We start from the raw sequence: 25,164 nt of genomic DNA on the forward strand, positions 1-25,164 counted from the left end.
ATTGCTTGTTAATCGTTTGGTCGTTTGTTAGTTTTTTTATATTCAATAGAATTAAAGTAGTTCAATTATTATACTGGAGATAATGTAGAACCTGAGCAACAAATCTCAAAATTATGTTTCGGCCTTCACGCAACCGAGACCAGTCAACATTCCTTGAATCATTTGAGACAACTGAAATTTTAAACTGCTGCCTAAAGCCTGGTTTCCATATTGGCTGCGAGACCCTGGTGGCAATAATGCACACCAAAACACTTGTGAAGCTAAACTCAGCTGCTTCTCTTCACATAAAATTGCATTGCTAATAATGCAATTTTTTTAGCAATGCAGTTATTTATTTATTAAAATATTTAGCATTGTTTTTTTAAAAAAGGTTTGTGGACATACCATTTTAAAAATGATTCTCACTTGCACAGTGAATTTGGAAAAGTTCCACTTGCAACTTTTCACAAAAAGTGACACACGGTTGCAAGTCGAACCTTTTGCGTTGACCATCGAAATTAACCCGCTCTCAGTTTTGCATCCCAATTATATTAGCCCAGCAGTACTGTCAAATCTTGCAGAATATAAGTGAACCAGACTAGAGGGACATTGACTGTTCTAACCATCGACCGAGATGTATTGTTCACGTAGCACTTACCTGGCAGTTGAAGGTGACCTGCAGACCAAGCAGATTCTGTATCTTTGGAATTGTAGAAATTTTAAGTGTGATACCACATAAAAACAAAAATGTATAACATATCTGATTTGAAAACTTTCAATTAATTTTTTAAAATTTTGCATATACATATACACATTTTATTTGATTACAAACAAGAACATTCCATTAAAAAGTGATCCACACTAATAAATAAAATAGGTTGTAGACATGGGAGACAGATCCTAATTTTTCAGGCACGATCATCCTAGTTGTTTTGCAATTATTATATTAGTACTCGTATGGCCCTGGTAATAATTTAACTGACTCCATTACTTGTTTATTATAACTATGTTTCAGAATGTGTTTGTAAGAAAAGGTAAAACTAAAGGTGCAATGATAACAATAGCTCATGACGAGGCTCTCTTTTCCATCTCAAGCCAAATTAGAACCATGACAATGCATGCAACTAGTCCTATTGTTGATCTGGCAGATTGCCAGCATAGGCTCCTTTCAAGGGTCATTATAAAGAGCTAATTTAATAAAACAACAACAGGGCTTAGAAAGGCTACAGTCAACACCTGGCAACCTAATCCTTTGATTTATTATTCGTATATAAAATATTTCTAAAGCAAAATGTAAGGAAGGCCTAAGAACAAAACTAACATTATAGGTTAAATATAGTTTTTCTTTTCTAACGTTTGTCTTTTCAGCCCCTTTGCGTCTCCTCGAGGTGTTCTCGAGCACGGTATTTCTCGGTAGTAGATGTCGGCTCAGTGGAGAAAGCTTGATCTCTCTACAAATGCTAGTTTTGTTGCGAGGGAGTGACACAGGTGACAGCAGTAGATGGCTCAGAGGGATACGGCCGACGGAGCTTAAGATCATGAGAACTTGGCAATTCTGTCAACTCTGTAATGTCTCATATTTTCATAGTAATTATGTCTTGTGTTACTCACAGTCTCAAATAAAGACTCAGCTGCTAGTCATTTGTAATAATGTCTCTCCACATGTCTTTACACAACAAAATTTATTCAAATGATATTGACTGTAGTCACTTGTATCAATTTATCGTGTAGAAGATGACCTCCCTGCTGTGACTATTAGATACAAGTAGGTTGGAGCCAGAAACTTCTAAAGAGGGCACCTCTCCAGCTATATCATCATGTGTCATCTGAGAGACTATATTCCCTACAATAAATAATAATAAATACACAGTCAGACTTCTACATATAAATATTAGCTCTACATGGACACTGCTGTCAGGCAGCTCTTATTGATAGAAACATAAAATAGACATGAAAGCACCGCCAAAACTGACACAAAATTTGTATGGATAATTTCTAAGCTGTAGATGCTTGGCTTTCTCATAAGCCAATAATAACCACTGTGCCATTGAATGACACAAGGACAGGACAGCAGGTCATCCCCTAGAATGGTACGAGCATCTCTATATTTATCTCAGGTGTGATAATAGCTGGGAATGCTTTTTTATAACACACATAGCACTCACGAGTGCACTCAGAAGTACCTGATTAGGAAGAACAGAGTACAGGATTTCTACAGCAAAATAAAATTCATCACTGCTATCTTACATAATGATAAGGTACTGATACACACTTTTTTGTTATCAATATAACTCACTGCTTTAGTAGATTTCATCTTATTTTTTATTAAAATTATGACAAATTCTGTAAAATTTCAGTCTCGTGTTAAGAGCCTTTCAATAATGTTTTTTAAACAGTTTCATCAAAATTTGCCTACAATGTGAACTCAGACTACCTTTTGCGAGAGCTCAGTCTATCAACCAATTTTGCTAGTCATATTTAAACTGTACAAATATTTGTCATGCCGCTTTATAACCATGTACACAATTTAACTATAATGTATTCCTGCATAATAGCAACACATATTATAATAACCCTGCATCATGATAATAACTAACCTGTAGTAGAATTAATAATGTATATAGTGTTGTTGTTGGGTGCAGCCAGTAGAACATATTCACCATAGCTGACTAGCCCTTCAGGGTACTTCACTTCAGTGAGAGTCCACATGACTTCATGGGTGGCCGTGTCTATTTTATATACTTTGGAATGTCCGAAGGATGATAAGATGAGAGATGAGTTATCAGGGGCGCGCATGGTGACATGGTAGCTATTATTGAGAGGAGGACAGTGATTATGATGTAGAACCTGACCATCTAGGGAGTAGGTAGTGATCCTTCTGTTGGGTGGGTCAGCAATAAGAACCTTGTCATTAATTATCACCAGCATGTCAGAGCGGAAGAGATGATATGGATGCTTCCAGCTGGTGATGAGTTTCCCTTTCATGCTGTAGACACCGACTGTAAGAGGAGTAGTAATGGACAGAGTGTAGAGCCTGTTCTTGTAGCAAGTGACAGATTCTACTCGACCGGAGGTAGAGATGAACTTTTTGGTGATGTTATTATCAATGTCTACTCTGCTGACTGTGTAATCCTCTAGTCCAATATAAGTGTTTCCCTTATAGTGGCAGATGGAGAGGGGATCGGATGACAGTTGTACACTGGATAGTTTGGTGAGGGACTTAGAGAGTTGAACAGGTGGAGTTTTTTGTTCTTCAACGATAATATTATGAGATGAGATAACTTCTAACTCAATATCTCTTCTCTCACCTGTAGAATATAGAGTGTGCATGTGAGTAGCAACAGTTAGTAAATATTTTACATAGAAGTATTGTACTTGAGAGAAAGATATTAACTCATAGAAGTCAGGATTCCTGTTTTATCACCATCTTCACATTCTTTTGTAGGTTATTTTACACAATAAGAAAACTCAAGAGTTAGCGAATATAACAGTGCTGTCTTACAATGATCTACAACTATGAACTAATAATTAGTTATATAATACTACTAGAAATTCCACTGTCATACAGCCCATGACCATAGAGATATTGGAAACAAATAAAGGGTACTGATAGTTGAGAAATGCAAAATTAGCAGTCAAATGGCTCTGCAGTGCAATAGGATAACTGCAATGGTAGCTGCAATGTACTGGGTGTGGGTGTTATTATATACAACAAACAGCAATAATGAAAGGAAAATATTTTATGTTTATATCTCTCCCCCTGCAATGGGAGAAATGCAATATTGGCCAATATTAGAAGTAAAATGCACTGATATTATTAGAATAACCAATATTATTAATATAGTAATAATATAAAACCAATACACAATTTTGTTTACATTTAAAAACGTCATAGTTTTTATAATCTCATAAGTAAAATCTCATATTCTTAAAATCTCATAAGAATCGTTAGAAAAATATCATCGTCATTTCCTTTACTCACACTGCGTTGTACATCAGTTAGAATACCGAAGTACTCAAGAGTCTAAAATGTAAGTTACTTTGAAATCGGCAAAAATGAAATGATTTCAGTACTCCTACGTTAATTACAGAAACCTTCGACACTGCTATAGACTGGTGAAATGTGCACGTTATTTTTGCGTGAAATGCGCATGACTTTATCGTTCTATTCTCTGTCGTTCGGCGTTTCAATTTCCGGTCTTAACTTATATTAAGCCAAACTGTTCAAGCGTTTTGTGGCGATTTTTGGCAGAACTAATCTGTCTATTTATGTATAATCCGATCAGATGGGTTAATTTTAGGAATTTGCGGTAACCTTTCAAAGGCTTGGTAACATATTTAAATAGGTTTATATGCGTTCTATATCATTATTATACTTAAACGACTTTACTAAAAAATAGTTAAATTTGTTGATAGGATTTCGTTGCAAGGGTTTGGTGACGGCTGGTAATGGATAATTTTTCAGGAGTTGTGTGCACATGTACATTTATCATAAATCTCCCAATCAATCGCTTTGCTCTTGTTTGGTCTTGTGAATACTAACTGCTAACAGTAGTTTCCATTATTACGCATTGTTATTTGATTACTAGGAAGCATGCCAACCTGGCTCATTTTACCTAGCTATTTCTCACCTAAACACCAGACTGTTAACTAGTGATATGGTTAAAGGTGCTCTATCATTCCATGTAACGATGATAATTATTATGTGAATATGTTGATGGCAGCTCATACAACGAGACCTGATTGGGTAGCATAGAGTATAAATAACACTGAGGCTGCAAATTATTAACAATAAATTTACAAAACTCAGTTAACTTCGGTGTAGGCTATATTTCAAGCACTGGGCCTGAGGCTAACTGATCAGTTTTAGTAAACCAATTACCTTTTCTATCAATTTTCAACCAAGAAACCGAGTTACTAATTCTTAATATGGTTTATTACTGAAAAAGCTTTGAATATCAGACCTAAATGAGTAGTTCATCACACCCAGTAATTGACCCTATTTCCCAGAGGTTATGTTGCAGACCCTTATACAACAGGAATTTAGCTCAAAATTGAAAATAGAGTTTGTTAAGTAGGAACTATAATTTCAACACTTCAAAACATTTAAACTGCTTTCTAAACTCACACAATTACTATACATGTAAATACATGTACGCGTCCCTCATTGTACATGCGGTACACTTGTATAGTAAAATGCATATACAGTGATCAATAAAGGCCAGTTCACACTAAATCAGCGTATAACATAGTAAAGGCATCACAGACTGATGCATTCACCAATGATTTATCGGGAAAAATTGCAGCTGTCAAAGTTGCCCCATATTTTGCTGAGCATCTATGACAGCCTGCAACATGTGCAACAATCACTGTTCACTAGGCATTAACAATGATTGACTGTCACGGATTGCGTAGTTTACAGTATATTTGTTGTAGGACTAGTATTGCATCAGTTCAGCCACTGTAATGTGTACTGTGAACATTATGTCAGAGAATATTCATGTTGATGTAAATACTGAAATGCTAGAGAAAGTGTGAATAATAGTAGTATAGTGAGAGCAGATCTACACACCTATGCACTTAAAGTTGGATTTTGGGTACATTTTAGCCCGAGAACCTCGGAGAATGGTGTTGTCTGATGGAGAGTTTGGGGGGGGTAGGTGTGTGAGTGTTGGGAGCTAAGGTTATGAAGTTTGAGAGGAGTTGTGGGAAGGATGCGGTGCTGGTCGAGAGGAATTGTGGGAAGGATGAGGTGAAGAGGGCGATGGTTTCGGGTTTCGATGCGATGGGTTTGGGGTTCGGGTGTCGACGAGTTGAGCGATCGATCGTCGAATGGTTGGGGTCGGGTTGGCGACCGGTGGGGTGAACGGTGTTATGTCGTTTCGGTTGAATGAACGCTGATGTTGGACGAGTTCGGGCGTGTCTATTCGTGGAATCGGTTAAGTCTCCCTTCGTTATAAAACTCTTTAAAGATGAGTAATAAAAAAGGGGAAAGTCGAATGAATTATTCATTAGGAAAAATTTCTTTTGAGAAGACATGAAGAGTCTTTATAGAAAACTAGATGATATAATTCAAATTTCTCCAATACTATTTATTAGTTTTGGATTTTTTCCGGTTAACGGTGAATTTTTACGAAATTTAATTCAATTTGAACATAACCCCTCGGATTGTACTTATGGTATAGCTAGTTATGAAATTATTCAAAGGTTGGGAATTACTGAACGACTTGTTCAATGGGCTAATCCATCTTCACGGTCAGCGAGATATTGTGTAGGCAACTCAGCTCGTTCAAACTTTTGTGGATGGAGATCAATGCCTATTAAGTTTGTTTGTTATCATCCACAATTCGAAGAAAATAATGGTAGATTTACAGCTCCAATTAATTCTTCCACTACTCGATCCACCATCAGAACTACACATACATTCAGAATTCCTACCACCACCACAACTACACTCGCTAGTACAATTCCTACTACCACCACAACTACACTCGCTACCATCATTCTAGCAAGTGGAATCACAACTCTTCCATCATCTGAAAATCTTAAGGAAAATATAACTAATACCCCTCCAAGTAATAAAGAAAGAGGCTATGGAAATGAAAGTTTTTCTGTAGACAAATTACAGGATGTCGAAATTTTTTATCATAATCACATACTGCTGCTAAAGTTGTAATCTAATTTTCATGCTTTCCTAAATTTTTATTCCACAATGAAAATGATATGTGAATATTGTATTGATTTTATTTTAATAATAGTATCTTAAAATATACAATAAAATATAAATTCTCCATCTTTGGAGATGAAGATTTTATTTCTAAAGGTCCTATTGATTTGCATATATATTCATTCAAAAAAACAAAAAAAATCTTTTTTTATAAATACTAGTTGTCAGTTTTCTGTGGAGATGAAGAGCTTGTCACTTCAGAATATTGTAATTCTTTCTTATCGAGAAAGAAGTATGTGCTGCTTGACTCGCTTTTCTCATCATCTTCTTTTTGTTTTGCATCATCACTGTTTAAATATATAAAACATTGAGGAATGAGAAAGGATGAAATAAATGGATAACTATGTATCTTCGGTTATAAAATTCTCAAAATCTACTTACCAAAATATAAATTGAGCTAAGCCATCGTATACGTCTTGTCCACATGTGCAGGAAGGTAATCTGTCTATAGGATAATCCAATGGTAAATCCAATTGCAACTCCGTTTCACTATTTTGAGAGTTTGTTTCTTTCGAGATGTTTTTTTCATCACTTTCCTCACCATCTTCTTGATACCTGTTTAATTTTTTGAAAATCCATTGAAAATTGAGAAAAGATGATGTATATAAAATGAATAATTATATATTCATATAAAACTTTAGAATTTAAAATTTCAAAATGTACTTACCAATGTACACATTGTGCTAATCCATCATATACATGTCCACATGTACAGGAAAGTAGTCTGTGTGTACAATATTCCCATGGTGTAGCCCAAATTTGAACACAACTATCTGTACATTTCCCTTCTGACATTTTACCCTTCTCAGAATTCTGTTAGCTTATGAAGAGTGTTATGATAATAATGATTTGTTCTCGATTGCTTTTATAAAGTTGAGCATCTGTAAAACGCTTGAGTGAGTTTAATGAAAATTTATAAATAGATTACAAAACATTTCTCTATGCTTACAATTTCGCGAAAATGAATTTCGCGAAATTACACATATATATTATATAGTCAACTTTCGCGAAATTGAATTTCGCGAAAAGTGAATTTCGCGAAATTGGATTTCGCGAAATTTCACATTATATATATTACATAGTCAACTTTCGCGAAATTGAATTTCGCGAAAGTGAATTTCGCGAAATTGGATTTCGCGAAATTTCACATCATATATATTATATAGTCAACTTTCGCGAAATTGAATTTCGCGAAATTGAATTTCGCGAAAGTGAATTTCGCGAAATTGGATTTCGCGAAATTTCACATCATATATATTATATAGTCAACTTTCGCGAAATTGGATTTCGCGAAATTTCACATCATATATATTATATAGTCAACTTTAGCGAAATTCAATTTCGCGAAAATCTGTTTGCTATTTTCGCCTCATTAATTCCTTTGGACACACCCATCATTCTTCAATTCACTATATAAGCATTGCATGATCTGATGGAATATTCTGCCTCATGAACCATCTCTTGATGCCTACTTGTATTTGAGAATTTGGGTCGATCGAGCGTTGATACCATAAGGCTTGTATGCTTCAGCTAGAATTCGGTTAGTCGGCTACTCGCGATTAAGTTCGTTGAGTGTCGCTGTTTTCAGGGGCTGTTGTGTGGACAAGCGCCTTGGCATTCGACCTGATTGTTTTCCTAGGTTTACCTATGGAATTCTCCTGTTTGGTTTGGCTTAACCATTCCATAACAGCCTCTCGACCAGTAAATAGATGAAGATGATGAACTAGTAAAGAGGCATACATGGATTAAAATGTGGATTATTTTGAGGATAACTCCAACTCAGCGTGAGTATATCAATATATAAAACTTATATCAAAAATGTTACGTTATTGAATCATTGGCTTTGCCGTTTCCGGTTAGTGCATGCGCACGCAGTTCTGTTTTTATCCTCGAGGATGCGTTACACGTTTTTCTAATGCTCTTGTATTGTATTCCTTATTCACATGTACTATTGTTCGTTATTCATAATATACGTTCTACAGCATTAACTACACACATATTCAACAAAAAAAATAAATAACATTCGGTTGTATTTTTTACCAAGTTTATTTCGATATAAAGTATATATGTATATTCAATTGTAAAATATAGAAAAAAAACTTTATGTCAGTTCTTCTAGTAATTTAACAATTTGGGAAGTTCCTTGAATATGTACATTGTCAATACCTTCATTTTCTTCGTTATTAAGACTTTTACTAATTTTTCCATTCCAATCATATCTATCTAGTATAGTTTTTCGAACTACATGATCTTGTGTATCTTTTTCAGAAATTTTTAGCATAACTGTTAGAAAATCTTCTATTGAACATCCTCTGCTCCAAAATATTGCAAAGAGAAGACAGTAATCTCCACATGTTGTTGAAAGAAAACCTTGGAGTAGAACATCATTCCATTTAATTAACTTTATTCCAGAAAGTTTTAAGATTTGAGCGACATCTGGATATGTTGAAGGATCTCGTCCTGTTGAATCGAAATAATTAATTTCGGATTTTGTTCGAATAACTCCTATCCAGTGTTCTCCTGGTTGATAAGAATAGTGTGTGTTAAAAATATACATTCCTTCATTCGATAAAAATTGTTCTATAAATTCATTTCTTGCACAGACAGCAAAAAAATGATTATTAGTCATGTGATCTTGGGAAAGAACATCGAAAATATTTGCTGTATTCATCCTTAGAATATGCTTCCACCACTGAGTCGAACACTAAAGTCAGAAGCGATTTCCATCATTCCATCTTTTTGTATATATGTATTAAGATAGACATTTTCTGGTGTTGCAACCCGAAAACCGATATCGATTGTTAGTGAAACATGTCTCATTAAATGAAATCCTTCGGATGAGAGATCTCCTGTCAAATCGAAAGCGTATATTGCAAGTCCAGTTTCATATTCACTCAGTCCAATTCCACTTCCTTCAGAAGAAAGATCTTTTCCCATTGCATTTAGAAGTTGTACATATGGTCGAGTATACATTCTATTTACAAAATTTGGAGTATATCGTTTTCCAAAAGGTAGTCCATCAATTTGTAGTTCTACATGACTCACATCGTAATGACCAAATTTGAAAGGATTACGATTGTATGATCCATTTTCTCCATCGTGTGATGAAAGTGAAACAAGTATTAAATTTGGTCTAAGTGTGTTATCAGCAATTTTTATTTGAGTATGGGTTAATCCAGTATTCACATTATAAGATCTGGTGTATACCCGAGAAAGAGGATACTTTGCATTAACACCATTAAGTAGTTTTTCGTTATGTAAAAGCTGAATTGTTTGGTTGATTTTTAATTTTCGAAGATGAAGTACACATTTCGTCAACTTTACTTTTCCCCCTCCTCCAGGAGTAGCTGTTGCTGCCATCAAACAATAACTTGGTTTACTTCGATCTAGTTCTAATTTACAATTCAATCCTGGAATGAGATATCTTTCCTGTTGAAAAATGCTAAGATGGAGTCGTCCAAAAAACTCAAATGAGTTTGAACCTCTAATAAGATTCTTTCTTGCTGTAGCCGCACTATTATCGAATTCCGCACCATCTTTTGCAAGATTATCATCTTGAAACCATCCTTCTGCTTTTAATTGGTATTGTTTTGCTTCTCTGCTATTATTGAGAAGGGTTTCTATGAACGATCTCATAGGATAATCACTTGAATGTTCAACAACAGATCCATTAATTTTGAATGTTGCTGTTTTGATTAGCGAATGAAAAAACGCATCCCCTGGTACAACATTTACATTAGCAGCAGTATTGTCTAAATTGGAACCATCGTCCTTGACTACTTTTCCTTCGATTTGCAAATATGAATTACTTAAATCGATATAGTGATCTACATCTCCAGGTATTTCAATTTCAATTGGCCCATATTCACTGAGACGTGACGGAGCTAATTCACTATAATATCCGCGCTCCACCGAACTATGTGTGCCTGGAACATCAAATATACCCAAACTTTCGTTTATCGTAAAAGGAGAACCCGATATTTTTAAACCTGTTGAACCAATCTCTCCAGAACTCATCTTTCACTATTGATGTATGTCAATGAAATGAACTAAAAAATATTGAGATAATAATATATAAAGCATTTTCAAATTTTAAAAAATATTTGGAGTGGCTTTTCTCCGTCGCTTTGCAGGTTTGCTACGGTTATTTAATTTTCTTTTCCCAGGTTTTCTAACTCTTGGAATTACTACTTCATCTGTTTCTTCTTCTTCTTCTTTTGGTGTCTCTACCATGTTATTAAGATAATTGGATGCAGCATCTAACCCTTTTTTCCCTAATGAGATAGCCGTTTTTTTTGCTAGAGGCGCAACAGCTTTTGCTAATTTTTTAAATATGCCTGATAGTCGTCCATTTCCCATCACTCTCTTTCCTTTATATGGTGTCAATCCGCCATTTCCTGATTGATTAGACGTGTAATATTGAATGTAAAAGTTTTTTGAGTCTTCTGGAGTATATGGAATTAATATGGAATTCATTGTTTCTTTCTGAAATGAACCGTTAGTATAACCTTCCCTCCATCAAATGGTACTTTTTCTCCATCATCACTTGTTATAAGGGTCTCTATCACATCAGTAGAAATTTTATCCACTTCAACGTAATGCGCTTGACTGAATTCTGTATAAACTCGAGAGAACTTCTTTCCACTTACTGGGACAACTCGTAGCAATCGTACATTTGCATCTCCAACGAGTCTGTTACTTACAATTGATGAATATACGTATAATGATGTAAATCCATAGTTGATATCCGGAGATGTGATGTTTCCGTGTTTTCCCACATTATAAGTTATCTTCGGATCTAATCCTAAGATATTTGCGAAATCTTGTGAAAACGAAACCTGAACACTCGAATCTCTTACATACAACATAGATTTGTTGGATATTTTGTCGTATTCGAATTCTATAGTTGGATGGAGATTGAAGGGTTTTAGAACATCATGAGTTCGTTGAATTACTTCATCTATCTCTTCGTATCTTCCATTTCCAATTTTTATGTCGAAACGACGAAATCTCCCATTAAGTTCCGCTTTTGTGATGCTTATTATTCCTTCTACTACATTTGGCCAATTATTTAAAAACGATATATCTTTTAGAGCAACTTCCCATTGTCCTTCTGTAAAATCTACATATCTGGCTAGTCTAACTGTAAAGTTTGAATTAGTATTTTTAGGAAAGTCACTAAAACTAGCATCAGAAGGAAGAGTTACGAACTCCGACATTTTCAATTCTTTCAATGAAGTTCAATTGCTTATCATCCTCTTTTATTTAACAAAATCTCTTTCATTGACCCAGCTATTGAATGAATCAGGATATCCCATCCATTTAACGAGTATTTCCTTTGTTCTTCCTCGTTTCCGAGATTTGAGAATTTTTTCAATTCGAAAAAATGCGGGTTTTTTACTTTCTGTAGTTCATCTTCATAAAAAGTTCCATCAACCGGTTCGTTTGCTAAATCACGTAATTTATAGATAATCGGTCTTTCAAAATCAAGCACTTCTGTAATTTGAAAAACTTCAACTGTCCAATTTATTGTGAAACCTCTTTCGAAAACTGTTCTAGCTTTACTAATACGAACGTAATCATCAATATTGAATTTGGGAGTACTGTCAGAACTATATTCTCCATTTTCATAAATCCTATTCCAGATTCTTTCTTGATTTTCATAATTTACATCATTCGGTTTTATTCCTAATGTTGTGTGAATAGTATTGTTATATGCTTTTACCATTTGTGGTAAAACATCAATATATCTACGATCATCCGAATATGTCATGAATCTATACATCTTCACCCGTAATGTTTTGTTGAATCGTTCTATGATGGAAGCTTTAATTGTCTCATTCACAGATGTAAACCATTTTACTTTATTTTCTTTCAAAACTTTTTTGACATCTCGATTATTAAACTCTTTTCCTTTGTCTGTTTGAAAAACTCTGTAATTAGTTCCATCCAATACTTTTTTTAAGGCTTTTGCTACCAATATACCTGATTTGTTAACAAGAGGCTCTACCCATGCTTTTCTTGAAAAAACATCAATCATTGTAAGTAAAAATGTAATTCCATCATTTTCAGCTCGATGAGATCTAACATCCATTAAATCAGCCTGTAATTGTTCACCAACTCCTGCAACAATTGTAGGTCTTCTTCTAAATTTCGTTTTTATTTGTTTGTGTAACGTATAAGCATCTTCACCACTTAACCAATCTCTAACTTATTGTTCGCTTTCTTTTCTCCGAAGTGCTTCATTCAGTTTTCGTGCTCCACCTAATGAAGATGGTAGATCCGGGGTATAATAGAATTCATTTAGTAAGTCGTCCATTTTCCTCTTGTTCCTACATAAGGTTTTCGTGAAGACGATCTATTCGAATTGGATTTTGATTTATTTGATAAATTCGAGTTCGACTCCTTGATAATTTTTTCAAATAAGTTATATTGTTTCTCAAATGAACTTGGAGAAAAGGGAGAAGATACAATTGAACTATTTTTAACTCGAATCTTTCTTTCAAGAAGATTTCGTAAGTTCTCAGGTTTAATCTCTCCTGTAGATCCTGTTATTTTCCCGGTTAAAGAATCATAATTTCCAGACTTTTTCAATTTTTCCAGAAGATTTTTCGCTTTAGTTCGATCCTGAATCGAACCGAAGTCTTCAACTATTGAAGAAATGGAATAAGATCTAGAAGAATTTGACGATGGTTCTTCTTCGTTTAACGTCGGTGGTAATAATGTGTCTTCTTTTTTTGGCGATTCTTTTAAAACTGTAGAGTCTTGAGACGAATTATCTTCGGGTAATTCAGGTGTATCTTTCTTTAGAGTTTCTTTTGAATTTTGTGGAGCTGAAGGTGTTTGTGACATCATTGAAATCGGATTTCGAATAGTCGGAGACTGTTGAATTGGATAACTCCGAATTGAATTCATTTCATCTAAAAATTTTTGAAATTCAGCTGCATACAAATTAACTTTGTTATAGTCTGAAATAGTGTTATCGTTATTAATTTGACGCATCCTATCTCTGGTCTTCTTAACCTTACTTACTCTTGGATTTTCTAATGGATTGAAAAGAAGTGACGAACTATAGCCATCATTGATAATTTTTGAATCCTGTTGACTTTTAAATTGGTTCCTTTTGTACTCGTCTTCAGAAACCAAAAAAAAATTTTTTGTATACTTAGGAAAGCTCATCTTCCTGCTGAATGATTAATACAAGTTGAGGGATGGCTTTATAATCCGTTTCAATAATCCTTTTCCGTTTTGCAAAATCTTTTGTTTATATTTAAGAGGTTTGTTTTCATCGATAATATTCATCAACTCCTTTTTATGTTGACTCAGAGAATGGTATTGATTTTTCGTTAAAGGTACATTCCCATATATAATATTTTTAACAATTTCAAGTAATGTTCTAATTACTTCTTCTTTCATATGAGGTAAAGCAGAACTTGCAAGTTCATCGGTAAGACTGTTCAGTATTTGCAGAATTACTCTGTTTTTTTTTTTCATTCTCTTAGAAAGTGGAGAATTATCCATGATAACTTAATTATTTTCTTCTTCGTGTTTTAAACAATCCTCCAAGCAATGGTTCAACTAATCCTGGGAGTATAGCACCCGCGATCGGACCTAGTAAAGCCGATAAAAACCCTCCTTTTTGCAAAAGTTGTTTCTTTTCCAAATTCGATGTTCTAGGACTAATCAGTCGAGCGATGTTTTTACTTTGTCGACTCAAAGCTTTATACTGAGCATCAGTTAGTCGTTCTTTTCTTTTAATGAGTAATTTCACACAATCAATAATTGCTAAAATTAAATCCGTTTTAGCATTTTTAATAATCGATTGTTGAGAAGAAATAGAATCTCCAACTAGAGATAATAAAGTTAGTAAATTTCGTTGAATTCTTTTTGTTTCAGCCATATCTATGTGATAATTTTAGTGATGTTATAGTAATCACTCAGAGGAAGATACAGAAGTGGTATGGTGAATATTTAAAGAGAACTTGGAATATATACTTGTTTTATTTAATTATGGAATACAAATCAAAATCGTTTGCTTAATTAGGCTTATAAATAATCATAGGCGTAGAGTCAACAGGAGGGAAATTTCCCATAATTCTCATTGTATCATCGGTTTCTTGTCGGAGGTCCAGTCTCATGAAGGAATATGGTGAAGATGTTGCATCTCGGTAGGATTCCTGAAAATATTTAACTTGTCCAGGAAAAACTTGTTTTCCTAAAAATGTGATTGATGTAGAATCCCTGGGGTTTTTTCCTATAAAAAAATAGTGACTATTCAGCGAAATTGTTCTAAGTTTACCAAAGAATAAGTTTTGTGTAATAGTAAAAATACTAATATTTAGATGGTGACTTTCTCGAGTATACAAATTGTTAGCCATCTTGATATTTGATGATAATTCCTCCATTAGATCATCAATGATCATCCATCTATTTTCTCCATCTTTGGGAAAAGTACTCGGATCTTTCAATCCTTCATGAAATTCCACTCCTTTCATATCCTCAAAAGCTTCCTGCCATATTCCATAGCAATATATAATTTTGATTGGAGGAGGAGTAGATATTAATTGAGATTGTTCAATCAACCGTTTAACGAGTTGAGTTTTTCCTGATCCTGTTGGTCCTGTTATCATAGATGTGAAAGGAGAATGTAACCTCACATCAATTGATTGTAGTCCGTCTTTCTCCATGTTTTGATAATTACTAACATTTGAAGTTTTCATTTAAACTAATTATAATGATGAGGAGATGTTTCAAAAATCATACTTTCATTATTCACAAAATTTTGAAAAAATACTTCTACATAGTTCACAGTAGCATTCATCTTTTCTCCTGTAATCCGAATAAAAAAAATATTCAATCAAAGATGAAGCTACAGTTATTGCAAGTAATATTAAAACCACTCCAAAAAATTGAAGCAAACTGTGTCGAAGCGGTTTTGATGTAGATTTAGTGATGTTATCAAAATGATTATGTAATAATACAGCCTCTTCAACTAATCCATCTGTTTCATCTTTTTCTTCTTCACAAGAATTGTAAACTTTAGAATTATCCTTATGAATAGTTTCCATAATTTTATATTCCTTCTAGTTGAACTTCTCAATGATATAATGTTCATATATATAAAACTCTTAACTTATAAATAGTGAATGGACAGTTAATCGATTCCACGAATAGACACGCCCGAACTCGTCCAACATCAGCGTTCATTCAACCGAAACGACATAACACCGTTCACCCCACCGGTCGCCAACCCGACCCCAACCATTCGACGATCGATCGCTCAACTCGTCGACACCCGAACCCCAAACCCATCGCATCGAAACCCGAAACCATCGCCCTCTTCACCTCATCCTTCCCACAATTCCTCTCGACCAGCACCGCATCCTTCCCACAATTCCTCTCAAACTTCATAACCTTAGCTCCCAACACTCACACACCTACCCCCCAAACTTTCCATCAGACAACACCATTCTCCGAGGTTCTCGGGCTAAAATGTACCCAAAATCCAACTTTAAGTGCATAGGTGTGTAGATCTGCTCTCACTATACTACTAATAATGTTACAACAAATGATCACCATGTAGTGTCAGACTAACACTGACATACTGTGATACAGAGTGAACCAACCTTTAGATATCAATGTGAGCTAAACAGTAAAGTGTGACTGGGTTCAGAATTGATGACGTTAAGTCAATAACTAATATTAATCAACCAAATAGCTTCAAGATAGCAAAACCATAGAAATTTATCAATCCTATATGACATGTTGGTAAGGCAGTAATAGCAACTTTCTTGTTGTCAATGTAATGCACTGCTTGACTCCATTTGTCAGGTTACTTTTCATTAATGCTTAAACTGCAGCTGCATTTCTGTTAGTAGTTTACAATGCCACACTTGTAGCTTTAACCTTTTGAGCCCTGGCTGTTTTTGGAAATGCGTGTCAGTAACCATGGGAAAATTTTCCAACAATTTGGAGTTTTTAAATTTTATTAAGTATATCGAAATGTACTCATAATACATTGGTATTTGATAAAATGCTAGTAAAAAAAGGTCGAGCAACTAACGGTAAAATTTATCATAGAGAAAAAAACAGTACTTCACCATTATCTAGGATGAAACAAAAAAAAGTTATCACGGTGTTAAAAAAAGCTATTAAATGAAACAAGGCGTCATATTTTTCCTTCTCAATGACCTTTGCTACAAAATGTGCATGCTGATTTGGTACTTGGTTAATGTACTCTAAATTGCTGCTAGCGTACCACATCCCACTCAAAGGTGAGATCACTTATTGGTCGATTGCCTTTTAGTCAGCCAAAGCACGAGTGTAACGAGGGACTTACAGAGTACATTTGTCAAACGACTATTGTGGCTGGGTTAAACTAAATGACTGTAAAAATGGTGAGTGTGGCTTATATATGCTGTATTCCTGTAACTCAAAGATAACTTCTAAAGTTCGGTGTGAGGCTTATACATGGGGGCAGCATTTTCATGAAGATTTACGGTGCCATAAATAGATTAACCTCAATGATTTAAGGCCCCAACATACTATCGCTGCAATCGACAAATAGCGTTGCGATAGACCGCAACGATGGACTGCTATGACATCATTCTGCGATGAGCAGCGATCTAATCGTTGCTGGCGACGATGCAATGGACTCTCAACATGTTGAACTTTGACACCGATGACAGCAACTATTAGCACCTTGATTGGCATCAGATCCAATCTCAACAACCGAGAAGATTTGTCAATTAATAATCTTAAGCATGGCGATGAACTACGCTGATGAATTGCATAATCAGATAATTAAAGATAACAAAAAGACCCACAATATCACTGATACAATTTTGTAATCTCTAATTGGTTGTTGGTTAGCGATCACCTACAGCTCATCGCTCAAAGTGTGTACCTCTTATTGTTGATGATGACATACAAACAGCTAATGGTTGTAGTCCATCGAACAGCTAAACGTTGATTTGAGTGATAGTGTGTATGTGCTTTTATACAAGGATCTACCAAATATATTATTCTGAATGACTTTTAATAGATTCCAATTTATATTAATGACTTATGTATATATATACTCAGGGAAAGATGTTTGTTCACATAATTTTGAGAAATTGTTTGTGTCCATGAAACCCTTTTGCCAATCATGAATGCAACCAGCTTGTATTGGAAATTAATAAAGTAGAATGGAGATGGTAAAAATTACTATTTCAACCAAATACAGACATACCAGTTCTTCCTCTACTGATTTTAACCAAAATTTCTGTTTATAAACGACACACCCACCAGGCATCACCAACACATTGCAAACGCATTGGCAATGTAAGCAATTCATTTTGATGGCATATGAGTAGCTAGTCTTCACATGATACCATCACTGAATGTTACTTGATAACAGCTAATCTCTGGATTACCCAGAGAGTTTAACAAAAAGCTTGGGTAAAGGGACGGCTGTATAGCCCCGTGTTATCCCTTCAATGTACTAGTAGTCATGTTACAAAAACATCACCTTCAGCACTGCCTACACTGAATAATATAACTTGTTGATACTGTTTTTCAACACTTTATGAGGAATCGATATTAGTAAATAATACCTGAGCTACTTGTACATACTGTACTTGTACTACTGTACAGTGGACCACCAACATACAAATTCAATTAGTTCTAGTGGCAAATTATAGACAAATACTGATACTTTCTTATAAAACTTATTAAACATTCATGTATGTTTATCTTTAAGGGGAAAAAGGTGAATAATTACTTGTATTGCTTTGATATTCGATTGGATGAAATGGCAAGTTATTTGGCTACTATTCACGAAAAAAGTCTTTTTGGTGATAAGAAAAATGTCTTATATAAAGGTAGCAAGGTGGTAATGGCAATAGGAAATCATAACCTTCTAAAATAAAGCTGCCTTCAATCAAATATTTAACCTTACAATTGTTTAGCTTCCAGCATACCCTAAAATGCTGACTCCATATGTCATCTGCTAACTAAAGTGGTGTCAACCTTATTAGGAAACATACAGTGTATCCAACCCTTTATGAGGGTAGAAAACATATTCATTTATAGTTATTCATACCCGTCTGCTTTAACTCTAGCTGATCTGTGAGTTTGAGTTTTGGTAAATCTTCTTTAGCAATTCTGTCCAACTCTGCCTTCAATTCTTTGAATCCGCTGACAATTGTAGCCTAAACATTGAGTGAGTTAAACAGAAAAACTCATGATAAATGAATATTAAATTTTGTGCGGTGTGTTAATAACTAAGGCTAATTTAATTGTACACAGTCATGTTTCTAGTTTGGAGTGCCCCAGCATATGAGATAATAGATATGCGATCAGCATTTCGAACAATTTCTTCTTGCAAATACGAGTAATCTTCCACATGCAAGCAAACGACCAATTTCTCGAAGGCCACTATATGACCAAGTGCAGTCATATTTCAACTGCCGAGCGCCCAACATACGAGAAACTTGAGATACAAGCCAGCTTTCAGGTAAATTTCAGCACTAGCATAAAAGCTTTGTTTGAGATATGAGCACGCGAGTTGGTGGCCAAGTATGTCGAAGGTGTTTTATAAGAACAGCATAACTCTGTATTTTTCAACTGTGTTTTTCAGTGCAGAATTATGTGCATTAAAAGTACTGTGGGCAGACCGAAAGTTAACCGATACAATGAAGGATAATGCAAAGAAAAGCGAATGATAACAAGTAATATCAAACGTGAAACTATTGAAAAACATGCGAAATTTATGATTGAGCTTGTGAATTAAGATTGAAATTGTGAATGTATTTCTGTCATATGCTCAGCAATATGTCAGAAATACATTCACAAATATTAAACAGCAGGCATTTAGTTTGCAAAACGATTAACCATAGCTTATAAACATAACAGCGATTTTCACGATCGGCAGCGATTTTCATGATAGCTGATGAATACACTGCTTGGGCTTTGGATATAAGACAAACAATTGGCCGGCGACAGTGTAACTGAGACGATGCTATGTGAAAATGCCGGTGCCATCCAGGAAGACTAAAAAATAGAAATTCGGACAAGTTTGCTAGTGATCGTGCATTAGCCGTTGTGACGACACTCGTGTTCGTCCTTATTTCAACATGTTAAAATGGCAACAAAAGCAACCGTCCTCAGGTAGGTTTGAGATACTTTGAGATACCCAAACTTTTGAGATACTTGAAAGCCAAAAAAATCACTTATTCCATTATTGAAAAGCTAAAGGCTATATTTTTGTCATTCATTTATGTTTTTGGATACTTATGTTTTTTCTAGCTATAAAGCTAACAAACTGCTAAATAAATGAAATCACATTCTGTACCCATAGGTAGGATCTCAAGTTACGAATAAACTACTACTGTTATTCCAACACTGAAAGGACTCCGTATTTTTAAACTTTTTGAAATAACAACATTGTAAGCTTCAAGTTGCTGAGAAACATAACAAAAAGGTAACTAAAAGTTTTTTCTCAAAATTAACTTGTTTTATGTAGTCTCTTTTGCTAAATGGTTTTATTAAAATATATACACTAGACCAGCATCAGTAGATAGTGGTATAAAATATATAAATTGCACAAGCACTAGTGCAAAAGTATACAAAAATATACATACTACACAACCACTAGTACACAATGCTATACCAAAATATATACACTACACAAGCATTAGTACACACAGGTATACCGGAATATATATATATATATATATAATATGTATAAGTGGAACTTCGCTATATAAGTTAAACCTTCTATTACTAGTAGTTTCATGTGGTACAATAAGTATCACACTCTTCAGATAAAATGTCCGTTTTTCGAATCTACCTTGTATATATATATGTATATATATATATATATATATACATATATTTATGTGTGCTAGTGCATGTGTAGTATATAAAATATATATATATATATATATATATATATATATATATATATATATATATTATATATACTACACAAGCACTAGTACACACAGATAAACCAAAATATATACAATACACAAGCACTAGTACACAGATGTATACCAGAATACATACCCTACACAAGCACTAGTACTCATATAGTATACCAGATTATATATACTACACAAACACTGGAACACAGCTACACCAAATTATATACACTAACCGTAAGTCCTCAAGCTCAAGCCACGCGTCTTGTGCTCACGAACAGATGACTCACAAAGGAAAAAATAACCCTCCAACAAGCTGTCTGTGGTATCTAGCCACCCTTACCAACAAGCCACATATGCCCACAGACCGCCGCTAACAACTGAAGTTTTGTCGTCCTTGACCCCTTCGGGAGCGAGAGTATTAAGACGGGTTTTGCTATACCCCCGTCCTCTTGAATGAGAAAACAGGCTACATCAGTACATGTGAAAATAATTTTCTTGTACTTCCAAGTTCAAATTAAAATTCCTAAATCCTTGCATCAGGAACTTAATTGCCATGTTTCAGCTAGATTTTTATTGCGCTGTTAGAGGACTTATAGGCTAAACTATAGGTTTTTCGTGAAGGTTTAGCACTAGTGGACATGGTTGTATCAAGTTGATGAGTTCAGTCTTGCAGGTACACACAGGTATATCCGAACATATACACTACACAAGTGCCAGCATTAAAACACACAGGTATACCAAAATATATACACTATACTGCTGGTGTATACACCAGCACCAGTACACAGAGCTATACCAAAATATATACACTACACCAGCACTAGTACATACATATATACCATAATATAAAGACTGCACCAGCACTAGTACACACATGTATACCAAAATATATATGCAACACAAGTACTAGTACACATGAATACTAAAATATATACACCACACGACCGCTAGTACACAAGTATGCCGAAATATATACACTACATAAACACTAGTACACACAGGTACACAAAAGTATATATAGCGCACAAGTGCTACTCCACAAAAGTATACTAAAATATACACTAGACAATCACCAGTACACGGAGGTATACCATAATATATACACTACACAAGCACTAGTACACACAGGTATACCAGAAAATATATATATACACTGCAAAAGCACTACTACACACAGGTATACCAAAATATATACACCACACAAGCACACTCAGGTATACCCATATATCCACAATACCCTCACAAACTCACATACAATAAATCCTGAACATTAATGAACTACTGAGTAGCAACCCTGGCTAAAAGCTTACCGGGGGATGGCTCTTGGTCCCAGTTTCTAGCAACTCCTTATTGGTTCTTAGGCTATTCCACTGCTTGAGCAGCTCGTCTTCTATGAAGTCAGCAATTTTAGTCCGTGACTGCTTTCTGTTTTCCAGCACATGTTTCTCCAGTGTGTCATATTTAAGTTTAATCTCATTCAACTGTAACAGGAAATAGAAGAGTAAATGGAAATAATAGAAAAGCTAACATTCAGGAGTTGTAGTCTCTTTCTCTCGCTAAAACTAATGCTTGAATATCATAGAAACTATTTGGATATAAAGTTAGGAAGAACATTAGCTGGAGTAAGTTGTGGCCTCCTTTCATATTACATCAAATTGTAGCCTCTTTCTCATATTACTGGAATACCATTATGTCACATCAACTTGTTGGGTATAACAAAAGAAAGAAGGCAGCCAAGGTATTTCAACATGAACAATAATTACAAACCTGACTGTCTCTAGTATTATGGATTAGTAGAAGCATGGCTTGTGTTTCATCATCAAAGTCTGCCTGTACTTTAGATACTTCCTTGAATAGTTTTTCATATTCCTCATCCTTGGTTGTACTCTCTTCTGTTAGTACGGTATCCAACAGGGAGGCTGCCAGATCTTCCAGCAACTGGAAGTCATGTGGTCCACCTGTGCAAGATTACCTTGACAGTAATCAATTGCTTATGAATTTTCCTACTAAATATTTCCATATTTATCCAGTCTATTTCAGTATGTAAATATCATCCTGCTATCTAATGTATGTACAGTATTTACTCAATAAACTTACCTTTCTCACATTTAGATGAATCTGCTACACACTTCACACAACTGATTGTATGGCAGACCTTACATCCCAACACCAGTGGCTGATTCTCATGTTTTGTACAGATATCTGGCAGATGTTCGCTCTCCCCTGACATATATTGGGTCATGGAGACTGTATGATGATTATCTAGCAGAACATCATGTTGCTGAAAGGAAGACAACAAGGTTCACGTAGAATGCCTGCAATAGTTATTGGTGAAGCGAGTGAAAATATTCAAGAGAATGCTGCCAGGCTTGTGGTATGGTAGATTACCATATGTTGATGTTAAGGGGGCTTTTCGAATTTCAACATTTATAAAGGTAAAAGTTGGGCCCCACATGAAATAACAACCAAGTCAGGTATGGTCAGTTGAGAGCGGATATGAGCATTTATAGTGATGCATTCTTAAAAGCAATTATAGTGTTACTATCAGCCTCAAAACCCAGAGCTACAATATTGTACAGCACAACATTGCGATTTGAGACTCAACAGGTTGACTTGATGAAAAGTAGCATTACAAGTAATAGCCTGACCCAACTGATACAGAGAGTGAAGATCATATAGAATATGACTGTTCTCAACAGAAGACAGAAGTCAATAAGAATGATTCTTGTAACAGTTTTGAACTGACTTTCACATGTTTGGTGCATTCTGAACAAGTTCTGCTTTTAATATAAAATACTGCCTACATATTATACTTGCACTTACATGGAATGCTAGAGCATGCACTTACTAGTGAATCACCTGCTCTACAACTGATCAGGGTAATCTCAGACAAGAGTCACTGTGATTTACAAAAGGGACAGGAAGATGAGAAAAGGTTATTTTGATAGTAAACCTCTGGTAGTCTGATATGCCTCAGATTGTTTCCTGTCGAAATCAAGGGTATGAGGCCTACTAAATTCAGATTGCTTAGCCTGAGCTCTGAAGCTCTAGTGCTAAATGATAAGCATCTAGATTCTAGAAGCGGCACCCACCCTCAATTACCATAATGCTATACATTCGCTAAGTAAATATTTAAAGAGAGATGCACTGCAGCTGGTTGACACAAGTAAACATCTGACTATTATATTTATATCTGAAGAGTAACAGAGGTAAACGGCAGTAACCATGCTGCCATGTAAAATAAACCTGCATGTGACAAGCTGTATTCTGAAGCTATGAATTGCAACAACAGCACCAAAATCAACTATATGTCTGACATACCTCCAGGTGCTCTTTACAGAACTTTTTAGAACAAGCTGCACAGTAAGTTAAGGCGAGACGGTTGCGTTGTCCCTTCTTTACGCAAGCATCACACAACTTCGCAGCATCAACATCCAGGTCGGCCAATGATTCGGGTGACATCTTATACACCTTCCTAAAAATCATGGTTTATACATAACAAAATCTAATAATATGTACATTTAATTTTTTTTCATAATTCCCCTATTATTAATGATGGATCTGTTAGTCACCTTAAATGAGTACCAAATAAAGCTGATTTTAGACAAGTATCGATGTGGAAGTTGCAGTTCGTCCAATGATGACTACTCATTCAAATGAATCAAATAAATGTACATAAAGTATTTCAAGAAACGTAGAAACATCATTTTATTGGTCAACTATGAAGGTGTGTGATCACGTAGAATTAATGTTCTCGTCACCTAATATTAAAATATCTGAGAGACCACTTTTATAAGAATGACTTTCTAGAACAATACAGGACCCAATGGATGAATGATTCTTACCAACTTTTTACTAGCCATATTAATTATTTATACTGCAAGCATCACAAGACATTGGAATATTACTTACCCACAGCTTTGAAGGCCGCACCAGCAAATCTTGTTCTTTTCATAGTGTGATGTGAGACATGGCATACAGTGAATGTGGCCGCAAGGAAGCTGTTTTGGATCAACAATTTTCTCATTCCTCTGGCCACAGAATTCACATTCTATATCATGATGTGCAGAAGCCATTGCTTCAATGAAATGACAAAAATATATGATAATAATAAAGTTTAAAGATTTATATTGAACCTACAGAGTAACACACTAACCGTTACATATACATATAAAGTGATAATGGTATGGCTGCTGTACTGACTAGCCATTGCCTAAATGTGAGGAACATTATTTACTGCCACTTATTACTTACAATGCATCATGAAAAGCATTTTAAAAAGCAGGTAAAATGAGATTATTACTGGCAAAAAAGTGGAGCTCTGTTATGACTTGTTTTCCTGCAGTTAAGAAGATGATGATTGGTTTACCCCGTGACAAGACAAAGTGAATGGCCCAAATATCACAAGTCTTCAAAAACTACCAATGTCTCAAAAATGAGGCCGATCAAGAAATTTGACTGCCATGTTCACACTTTTCCACATAATACTGTAATATACACCTAAAGCAGAGGCAGTGGTTTATTAGTAAAGCAAAGTTTTACTGTTGT

The 25,164-nt window shown here is 34.9% G+C and overlaps 1 protein-coding gene and 1 pseudogene across 1 annotated transcript in view; one reads left to right on the forward strand and one right to left on the reverse strand.

The window, feature by feature from the left end:
• Positions 1-25,164, forward strand: part of LOC137397228 (cyclin-dependent kinase-like 1) — a 485,333-nt pseudogene that overhangs the window by 301,382 nt on the left and 158,787 nt on the right.
• Positions 1,695-25,164, reverse strand: part of LOC137397226 (uncharacterized) — a 131,914-nt gene continuing 108,444 nt past the window's right edge. The window contains exons 4-8 of the mRNA XM_068083515.1: positions 22,384-22,574; positions 21,927-22,097; positions 18,792-18,900; positions 2,577-3,287; positions 1,695-1,822 (exon numbers count right to left, since the gene is read on the reverse strand). Coding sequence (XP_067939616.1) covers positions 1,695-1,822; positions 2,577-3,287; positions 18,792-18,900; positions 21,927-22,097; positions 22,384-22,574 — 1,310 coding nt within the window. The remainder of the gene's footprint in view (positions 1,823-2,576; positions 3,288-18,791; positions 18,901-21,926; positions 22,098-22,383; positions 22,575-25,164) is intronic.

This window comes from Watersipora subatra, chromosome 5 (genome assembly GCF_963576615.1).
Source record: "Watersipora subatra chromosome 5, tzWatSuba1.1, whole genome shotgun sequence".
Taxonomy (NCBI): domain Eukaryota; kingdom Metazoa; phylum Bryozoa; class Gymnolaemata; order Cheilostomatida; family Watersiporidae; genus Watersipora; species Watersipora subatra.